Here is a 10,623-nt window from a genome sequence, read left to right as displayed (position 1 = left end):
AGTTTCGAAAACTCAATTGGGGAGGACCAATGGGTGTCTCATTTCTCTAGTTTATATAGCAGTACTGCTAATTCTAATAATTGGGAGGGCCCTAGATCAGGCCCTCGAGGTTACCTTCCAATTAGCATTGATTTTAATGCAGATGAGGGGATGTTGGCTATTAAAGCAAGTGTAGATGGCAAACCCCAGGGCCAGTCAGTATTCCAGTGAACCTTTACAAATCTTGTCCCTTAGTCTGGGGCCCACTTTTAACCTTAGACCTAAGGGCGTGCTGTACGCAAGGTTTTACCCCGACTTGGGCAGAGTCCACTCTTGTCCCTTCTTTAAGAAAGGTGACTGCAACGACCCGGCCTGTTATAGACCTATTTCATTGCTGGATTCCCTAGTGAAAGTGGCCGGGTGTGTTTTGAATAGACTGCAGTCATGGGCGGAGGACTCGGGCATTATATTAGAAGTCCAGTATGGATTTCGCCAAGGTCTAGGCACCGTGGAACAGAGCCTGAACCAGAGTCTCATAATGGGAAAATATACCGAGGCAAAAAAAGGGAGTCTTTATGTGCTTTGCCGATCTGAGCTTGGCGTTCGATTGAGTCAATCACCAGAAACTCTGGCGCATTTTAGAGGACAGGGGGGTGGTATTACAACTAATTAATTTTGTTAAACAGTCCAACTTAGAGGTTTGGATGAGGGTCCGTTACGGTAGAACTGGCGAGATTAGCAATAGCTTCCCTGTTAGAAAGGGGGTAAGGCAGGGGTGTTTCCTGCCCCCACACCCCCCTTTTCACCCTCTATATAAATAGTCTTGGTGATACTTTATCTAGGGAATGCTCAGACTTACCCAGGGTGGGATCAAAGCCAATTGGCACATTGTTATATGTCGATGACGCGGTCCTGCAGGCTCACACCCGATTGGCCTACAAAGAATTGTGACTAGTTTCGCTTCTTATATGTTAAGTCTTGAACTTAACGTTAACTTTTACAAAACCTTCATTATGAGATGTAGCAAGTCGTGTCAAGTGTCGCAATATCTTTATTAGAAACGTGAAACTTGAATTTGTTGATCATTTTTCATACCTGGGAATTGTCTTTCACAAGAAGGGTTCTTGGGCTAAAGCCGTAAAATGTAGGAAATTGCTCTATGCTAAAGCTATTGGTGCCTTGATTAATTGCCAGGAAGTTGGGAAAGCGTCCTATAAATGACCGGTTGACAATATATACAGCTAAATGTATCCCAGTTGCACTGTACGGAGCCGGTATTTGGGGCTACGTAAAAGTGGAGCCTCTTCAGCAAGTAGAGAACGGGTTTCTGAGAAATCTCATAGTTGTCTCAAATAGTAAGGCTACGTACATTTGTCATGGCACACGGTGTGGACTGGTGAAACCACTGGTCTTAATCGGGACATAATTAGAGATTGCCTGAACCTGCAACAGGTAAAATGCATTCCCAGATAGCCTCATCACGAGGAGTGATCTAAAGGCACTAATCATAAAACATTTGGAGCTGATCAGGTTATCCACCAATATTATGAAAACATAGGTCAGAGCTAACCAACGGCTTCTGACCCAGACGGGGATACAGCCCTATCCATCATTTACCCGTGGTAACTAGGACAGGCTGTTATTGACGCGTTTAGGTAACTTTCATAATCTGGTCACCTTTCCCCAGATAAATGACTGGTCACGCTCTCTCTGTCCCGTCCTTGCGACGATATTTCAGCACAGTCAACAATCCACATTACATTCTTCTGTAAGTTTTACATTTTACTTAGGAAAAGGTGGATATTACCCTATCTTAAATTGCAAGGCATGAGACGGTTAAGTTGCAATTCTTGGATGATGAAATTGTTACAGACCACATTGTGAAATATCTCAAATGGGTGGTCAGAACAAGGAAAACAATGCAAGGTCCTGTCTAAATGAAAAGGTTTTCTCCTGACACTTGGGTCGTGTTTTTCTGTGAGACTATGGTACGGACTACAATTTTTAACGCTCGCTACTTTTAAGATTGGTTTGTGATTTTTAACTGTTAATGAATTTTAACTTTTAAGTTTATTTACAGGTTCGTCCACGTTACTTTTAATATGTATTGTGCTTTTATGATTTGACATTTTAAATCGAATAAAGCGTATCTTGACTCGACAGTATATATATATCTATATATATATATATATTCATGAAAATCACTTTACAAAGAATACAAAAAAATTAACAATTCATGTATACTGAATAAAAACATTTCCTCACTCACAGGAACACTCAAAGTCTCAAGCTGAAGCTAAACACTGCGAGAGGAAAAACAGATGATCACTTGTTTACAAGTATTTACGTTTTCAAAGAATGAAATACACTTCTCCTTTTATATGCATTTAATAGTTTACGAATTGGTACAATAAGATTTTTTAATATGCAGAAAACATGAATAAATTTGTTGTACACAGTCTGAGAGCAACAAATCTTACTGTAAAACACATAGCAGTATTATATACATTCCTTTACTGATTTTGTTTTAATTATGTCAATATCTTCAGTTAACTCCCAAGTCTCCTCCGACATTCCAACCTTCTTATGAAATTGACGCTTGTCTTTATGTCAGTGTCTGGACGTCCAACTTTAAAAGACCTTTTGTTTAACAATGTCTGAATAAACTTGTGGGATGCCCAAAGAGAAGGCAGGACAAGAAAGCAGCCACTCACATGATACAGTGGAAAGATAAAAACGCCAGGTACAGCTGGTTAAATCCAGTTGTGACTTGTAAATCCATCAGATCCCATTACCCCACCCACACAAAAAGTTTTAACCCGCTTTAATTGCAAATCTATCTTCAAGTGAAAATACAGTTGAGCGTACCAGTTCCTCTTTTATAACCGGGATTATTTACTATTATATTTATGGCCAGAAAGATAATTCAGTGGTTTTAAGTGCTGTCCTTTCCCTTCAAACGTTTCAGCATCGCACAGAAACATTTATCTGTTGAGGATCATCAAGCCACCACTGTTTAGCAAAAACAAACATTTTCTTTTAAACAGCTTTTGAGAAAAGCTACTTAATAGATATTTACTAGCCATGTCACATAAAAACAAACAGAAGAAGCAGGGAATTGACAGTTATTAGAAGAATGGACTTGGTGAGTCTATAGCAAGATTTCCAGATACTACAGTGCTCAACAGCCCTTGGACAGCTAGCTAGAAACTAGTTTTTTTTCTGATTAGTGCCTTGGACACATCATTGGTCACATCATACATAAATGCAGGACGGCTTAATCTTCTAAAGTGCAAGATGCTATATAAACATCAATATTTAAACTCACTTTTGTCTGGAGCATAAAATTAAGCATCTACAAAAATGCACCTACATCTTCTTAGACTGCATGTATTAGGTGGCACTAATATATTTTCCATTAAAACTTGCGTATTTCCATTAGCTATTGAAAAATTGTTCTACTTTGTATACTGAAAACCTAGATTTTCCAAATTCTATTTGCGCAGAAATAATAACCCTCTCCACTATTCAAACTCCCCCAGGCATGTTTCCAAACCAGCAAATCCATCGTTGCAGTGCTCACTAAAAAGGCACAGGACTAAAAGGCAGATGAGAGTAAATACCACAGGAACAAAGTATACGGTAGATAGTGTAATATCAACACTGCAGCTTTGTATTGCACAGTGAAGACGTTTTTATAAACTATCCCTGAGATCAGTAAGTGGTCCTGAAGTAAAAATGGCAAAAATGTTTAAAAATCCTGTTATGGAAAGTGCTTCTGTTGTTTAAGCATTTCTGCCTCACCTTAGCATTCATGACCAATTCCACGCTAAGGAAGTAGTCCTTCAAGAGTGAACCATGCATTTATACATAAACAAGTAGATATGATTGGCAAATTTGGTTTCATCATGTTTATACTTACTCAATATAAAGAAAAAACAAATGTTTTTTATTCAATTAATAAATGATCTGGGAATAAATCAGAAGATATTGTCAGTTCTATGAAGAAATTAAAGAGAAGAAAAATGCCAATCATTTTCCTTTAGAACTATTTTTGTATTCCACTATCATAGAAGGAACCTTGGACAATACTAAATATGTCTTGTCACCATTGTGAGGCGATGTGGATTATGTATTTGACACTTCTACCATACGCTGAATCCAACAACTATTCTCAGTTTCTGCTGACAGACATCTCAAAATAAATGGGCAAATATAACAGAAGATAGTCAGTGTTACAATACACATTGTGAATAAAATGGTTCCAAATGAGAAATGATTGTCGAAATTAAAAAATGTTCCTGTTTGGTGCATCAATAGACTGGTGGGGATTTTGGTGGTTGATGGGGACACGGCGGGAGGAGCTAGAAAGGAAAGACTGTATATATATATATATATATACCAATAATTGCATGAAAAAGCATGCCTTAAAAACAAACAAAAATAATCATTGGGCGCGCGTCACTTGGCAGTAAGCAACATAATGTTAGTAGAGCGAGTACAAGGATAACATCTTCTATTGATTGGGATAGGAACTGAAAAAGCAAGGAGACAGGAGAAAAATTATTTTCTGATTGCACATTTGTATACAGTGTAATTGTTTTGAATTGTGCTATATTAGTGGGAAAAGCTTCAACCCCTTACTGAAATCTCAGAACATGAAAAAAATGGTAGTAGAACACTTACTTTTTCTAACAAACGTTTCTAACAAACAATTTGGTCAATCGGAAGGTCTAAGAAATTCCCATTTACACTAATCTCAGAAGCACACGTGCACCTATGCAATCCAAGCACCTTCAACGTTTCTTTTCATTAAATGCTTCCTTTAAAAAGCAGTACTTAAAATATTGCACTACTCAAAATGAATAAAACCAAGCACTGGCAAACTTACTTGACTTTATGTTAAAATGTCAATCTAACATGTAAAATATGGATTCTGGAATTGTATTGTCTTCAAGATATTTTAATTTAAATACAAACCAGCATATGGCAAAATCTTTTCATGGTATACAGACGAAATCATTTTTCTAGCTTTCCCACCCTGAATGTAGCTACAGTGTTTCTGCTGAATCAGAATGTGTGAGGAAAATAGTGTGACAGTGCAAATAAGAAATAGAGTAAAAACCCAGTAAGGTCTGTTCTGTCCATGATGCCACCCTGTAAATATACTGACATTCACAGGCAGGACCCCAGAATCTAAAAAAGACAATTTGCCATCCTCACATTCTCACAGCTGGAATTATATGATCCAGAGTATTATAATGTTTCAGTTTCAGGCAATCTACCTGGAAAACAGAACATATGATCTCTAATCATAATCCTACAGGAACAGGGGAACTCATTCTACGCTATCAAAAATAATGCATGCTTATAGCCTAGTGTTACAGGAATTTCAGGGACATCAAAGTGTCGATGTACTCCTATCCTCGTCTCAGGGAATCAGAAAAGACTGACCTGGTACCTTCCCAAAAGCCCAGTAAACAGCAGTGAAAATCCTTTTTTTTTTTTAACAATCTGTTGTAATCCAGGATAATTCTTTTTCAGAAAGCTTTATTAACATTTACCTCGTCCACCTCAGCTGCGTACATGTTGAAACCAGCTGGTTCCTGCAGATTTGAAACAAGCACAAATATAAGGGACAGATAAGAAAAGTAACACTCGAGGAACTTTGCAGACGTGGAGATAATCTTGTAATACAGAGTAGAACAGGATATCCCAAGAACATCTCTTGAAGAGATACGAAATCAGAAACACCTTAACCACAAGGAGTTAGTTTAAACACTGAACAGAAACCATGGAGTAGATAGCCCAACCCAAAGGGATTCTTTGCAACCACACTATGGAGAGTGGACACCAGGAACCACTAGAGTTGAGCCAAACCACACTTTGCAGTTCAAACCAAGACTAAACTATGAAGAGAAAGCAGCAGAACAAGCATATTTCTCAGGAAAAAGTAGCAATTCATTTATGCAGAGAGATATGAGACAAATGAGATGGCTCAGATATACAAGGCGGCATTAACTGGGAACCACAAATATTTTTTCTAGTTGAATAAGTCCTCTAAATTGTCTGCAAGGATCAAAGGTCCGCGTCTCTAACATGCTTATTGGACTACAGCCTTGAATTGAGTCCAGGCCCGGTAACAAAGGAATTTCGTAATGGTAATGCATTACACCATCCAAAATGTTTCCAAGACATCAGGAAATAAATAAATCCTGTGTTGATATCTTCTATTTCAGGTCAAGCCTCCTGCAATTGTTAGGTCCTGTTCCTTCTTAGCAAGCAGATCCAAAATACTAAGGCACCTGGGAGAGGGTGCTTGCAATAAATAGAGATTCCTACAGATCGCAAAGTAGATCAGAATTGTAATTCAGAAGTGGAAATTTTTCTTTGCCCCAACCACAGTAAATACACAAGATATAGGTCTAGTAGAAGAGTATTTACAACTAAACAAGAAAAGGGCAGGATTAAGATACTCTATATGTGCAGCTAATTCCACTACCCAGAGGACCTACCCAGGTATACTGTCAGTAATACAGAGAAAGGACAACAAAAAGTGTGGGTAGTTCACAATAATCAGCGTACCTCAGTGCACTTACCAAGGACATATACAGCCTTTTTAAGTGGCTGAAAAGAAAAAGGTAGAAAAATGCTTTCTGCAAATAACTGCAGATGCCTTGAAATTATGAGTGGATAGACGAGTTATGACAGGATCTACTTTAGACACCCTCTGCTTTCTCAGTATCCTTGTATGTGGGTGAGTAATGCAGGGGATTTCCTGTAACAACAAACATTGCCATGACCCGAGTTCTTCATCAGAGAAAAATGAAAATTTCAGATCCTCTTTGCTGGTAGGTTACCCTTCAATGTGTGCTTGGAAGAGGGCTGAAAAGGTAGCCAAATGAACAAGGCCTTGGCCATTGTGCAACACTAATGAAAATGTTATCAGAATAACCTACCATCTTCTGACACCAAGATTTATAATAAAGAAAAAGGATCCTCGTTGTAAATAGAACCAAATAGTAAACTGCAGACTCATTAAATAATTTCAAACAAAACATCTGGTAAAGGATTGTCAGGACACCATCTATATTCAGTCAATTAAATATACAAACACGGACTGCCTCAAATTACTACGATCACTACTCTTGTAGAACAAACATAATAATAATGCAGGCATTTCAAGGGAGCATGTCTTACTTTAGACAAGCCCCAAAAAGAGCAATTAATCTTCATCTGTGCAATGGAATATTTCTATCGAAATGTATACTTAAAAATGATACAGGCAATCAGCAGCTGAAGCAGTCTACCTGAAAGAATCATACAAAGGCCTTACGCTTTAGGGGATAATGGTACTGTAATTCCGATTCAATCCTGCCATCAATAATGTGAAGTACAAGTGGAAGACTTACCAAAAAACGCCACAAAATAAAGATTTTTAAAAAGTCAACGATTCTAGAAGTTTTCTCGCTAAACTGACAAATCAGCTTTAGAGCCACTGTAGGTTAGGACAAAGAACCAGCTGTTCCACGGATGAAACTACACGACTCCCTAGGACAAGCCAGTGAGAATGTTCCTCTTTAGCAAACTGTAAACAGGAGAAGGTCAACACTTACTGGCTGTTACTTCGAGAGATCAGAATTGGCTGCTCTGAAATCAGCCCTACTGTGGTTTGTTATAGAAATAACCACACAACAGTTTTGAGAGTAACGTGGTAATAAACCCTGGAATTATGCTCCACGGATACTAGAGCACTCCTTACGGTAGTAACCTGAAGATAGGAGGTACAGATCATTATCTGAGGATAGGAGAGGTTCAAGGAGGCACTGTCTCATTATCTAGTTGTAGACTGCATAGAAAATATATACATGTAATCTTGAATAAACTCGTTGAACTCTATGCCATTGACACCCTACTTTTTTCAAAGTCTCCTCAGGAGAAATATGACAATGATAACTGATGCACTGTTTTAAGGGAACTGTAGCATGGTTGAAACCAAATCCAGCAGCTTCAAAATGCAGGAGCATTTTGGAGGGACTAAGTGGAAAAAAGTGTTTTGATACAGCACTGTGATGAAACTGGAACATAAGAATCTCTAACACCCAGAAACCATCCCAAATGACAAAATTCTTAAAGAAAAGTACTGTCCAAAAAACGTTCTACAGCGAAAGCTGAAATAAGAACGGATGACAAACTTAAAAGAAGGTATGGGACACATGTTATAATCTAGATTTCCCAAATATCAAAATAGGTCCCAGGGTCCTGCCACCAACAAATTCAGAGTAGCTCCATGAACAGAAACCTTAATAGGAGAACCACATTATTACATGTCACGCAGGTGTCCAAGAGTGGCTATCCTCCATTTACAAGCCTTTGCTCCCTAGTCTAATACATATATTTACAGACCCCAAACTTACTGACATGGGGAAAAAACTATTATGTTAATGCAATTCCACACATTAATTGCCCTCTTGTGACAAAAACTGTAATCTATTAAAGGGATATGCAAGCATATATTTTTGTATTCCTTCAGCTAGTAAAGGACTGATCAAGTTGTATACACTCAAAACCATAAGTCTTAACTTTTAATGAAGGACTTACAACATATTAAATGTGAGCATTTTTTTTTCTTTTAACTGCTTACTGGTGGAGTACCAACTAAAACATTGATACATTAATAGGCAATTTCTGACCAACTTTTAGTATACAGCACACGGTGTTTCCTTTTGTCTTGCCAGAGAGAGAGCTGCAAGACATTAAATGTTTGATGTTAACTTTATTAATCCGCTTATATCCACGACCTTTCAGTTTCAGAAGGATTCCAGAGTGTCCACAACCTCAAAAAAAGAGGAAAACAGTGTATCAACAGGACTCCAGTCACACATAATTTGGGCACTACAAATCCCTAATAATTCACGTTAAAATATTTGAATGAAATTGGAATAACGCATTATCAGTTGGGAGAGATCAGTTGCACCACTAACATCACTCTAATAGCGTTCACAGATCTTCCTACTATTTGAATGGAATTTGCAGGCAAAATCCATGGCCCGCTCAATTTCTTACACTGTGTTCGAACTATGGATTGGTGGGTTATTAATAAAAACACAACAAAAAAAACAAACAAGGCTTGCCAATACCCCAAAAAAGGTACTTTGACATTGTATTAACAGGTGGGTAAATATACATGTATATCGCAGTATATTTCAGTATTTTGATGGAACCATCACCCCAGACCATTCATGCAACTTTGGGGAAAAATCTGACGCACGGATATGCGTAAAATTCATCTAGACAACATTACAACAGTTTACATATCTTCTAGTTACAGGATTCAGAAAACTCTGAATGAAGGTTTTTGTGTTATTAGAAGAATCTGATGCATTAATGTCGTCACACAAATTTCTCTTTACAGGAATCTGCACTTTTCCCGCCCCACACGAGGCCAACCTTCCAGCCTCATAAGAAAAGAGAACAGAATGACATTGTCAACTGATTAGTTTTAGTGCCCTCATTTGAGCTAACTTCTGCCTTCTTAGGTCTGATGTGACCAATGCCGTCCCACGTTTATTAAACTATGGTACTTCTAAACAACGTATGTAAATTTACAGTATACAATTTGGATTCACCATGCATGAATACTTGTGTGTAACATTTAATAAGCTCAATCTACATCCAGAATAATTTACATGAAAGGACAATAGTTATTTAAACAGAGCTCAATGGGTAACCATGGTATCTGAGTGCATCCAGAGGAAAGGGGGCAAGTGGGTGAGGGTGAGAGGCTGCAGCGTGGATTAAATCAACGGCACTCCCACACTTTCACTGTTTGATCTACACTTCCAGTGACCACGTAGGGTGCCGTCTTGTGGAAATCTGAAAGAGGAACAAAGATAGGAATTTATTGACTGATTAAAACATGACAACCATGCAACACTTTGTACAGTACACCAGTAGTAAGCCTACATTTTTTTTAAAAACTTAAATTTAACATTAGCTTATACAAATATATGCAAAATTGTATACTGCAGATATTCCATTCATTGGCTTTTTAAAAGTGAACTTATGACAACTTCTTAAAATCTTCTAGGCGGTTTGCAATCAAAAGTACATGCTGCCCAGGGCACCACGTGTTAACAAATTAACATGTCTTCGGATAGTATGGATTGTAAACATAATATGACAGACTACGCCATGAAGACTAGACATCACAAGAAAACACTGTACATTAAACACACAGAGTACAGCTCTTGACCTACTAAAGTACGCAAGGGAAAATCTTGCACACAATTTTTACACAGGTGACAACTCCAGTATTATTCAAGAAATTTTTATGAAAAAATTACACATTTTTGCCCATCACTACAAACACTAACAGCTCTGCATTATTCACTTCGGTTTGCATGTTATCGATTGCAAGTTCAAAATTGTGAGACAAACAGTTACAGGGATTCAATGCAAGATGTAGAGTACTTGATAAAAAATGTTTTCCAAAAAGGAGAATGTGATGCAGAGTATAGGGAAGAGAAAGTACGAAGGAGCATCTTCATAAGTATGCAGAGAACGTGCAAAACATTTCAATTTGGCATAAGATTCTTTGATTTTTTTTTTATTGATTGAGTTGTACAGCAGTGTCGAGGCATT

The 10,623-nt window shown here is 37.8% G+C and overlaps 1 protein-coding gene across 4 annotated transcripts in view; it reads right to left on the bottom strand.

The window, feature by feature from the left end:
- Positions 1–2,348: 2,348 nt before the first annotated feature.
- PAFAH1B1 (platelet activating factor acetylhydrolase 1b regulatory subunit 1) overlaps positions 2,349–10,623 on the bottom strand; it is a 593,618-nt gene continuing 585,343 nt past the window's right edge. For all 4 annotated transcript variants that reach the window (XM_078679307.1, XM_078679308.1, XM_078679311.1 and 1 more), the window contains one exon: positions 2,349–9,855. In XM_078679307.1, coding sequence (XP_078535433.1) covers positions 9,782–9,855 — 74 coding nt within the window. In that variant the 3' untranslated portion in view covers positions 2,349–9,781. The remainder of the gene's footprint in view (positions 9,856–10,623) is intronic.

The sequence above is a fragment of the Lissotriton helveticus genome, chromosome 3_1 (assembly GCF_964261635.1).
Source record: "Lissotriton helveticus chromosome 3_1, aLisHel1.1, whole genome shotgun sequence".
Classification (NCBI taxonomy): domain Eukaryota; kingdom Metazoa; phylum Chordata; class Amphibia; order Caudata; family Salamandridae; genus Lissotriton; species Lissotriton helveticus.
The sequence above is the reverse complement of the archived record's forward strand: the minus strand, read 5'-3'. Positions and strand labels throughout refer to the sequence as shown.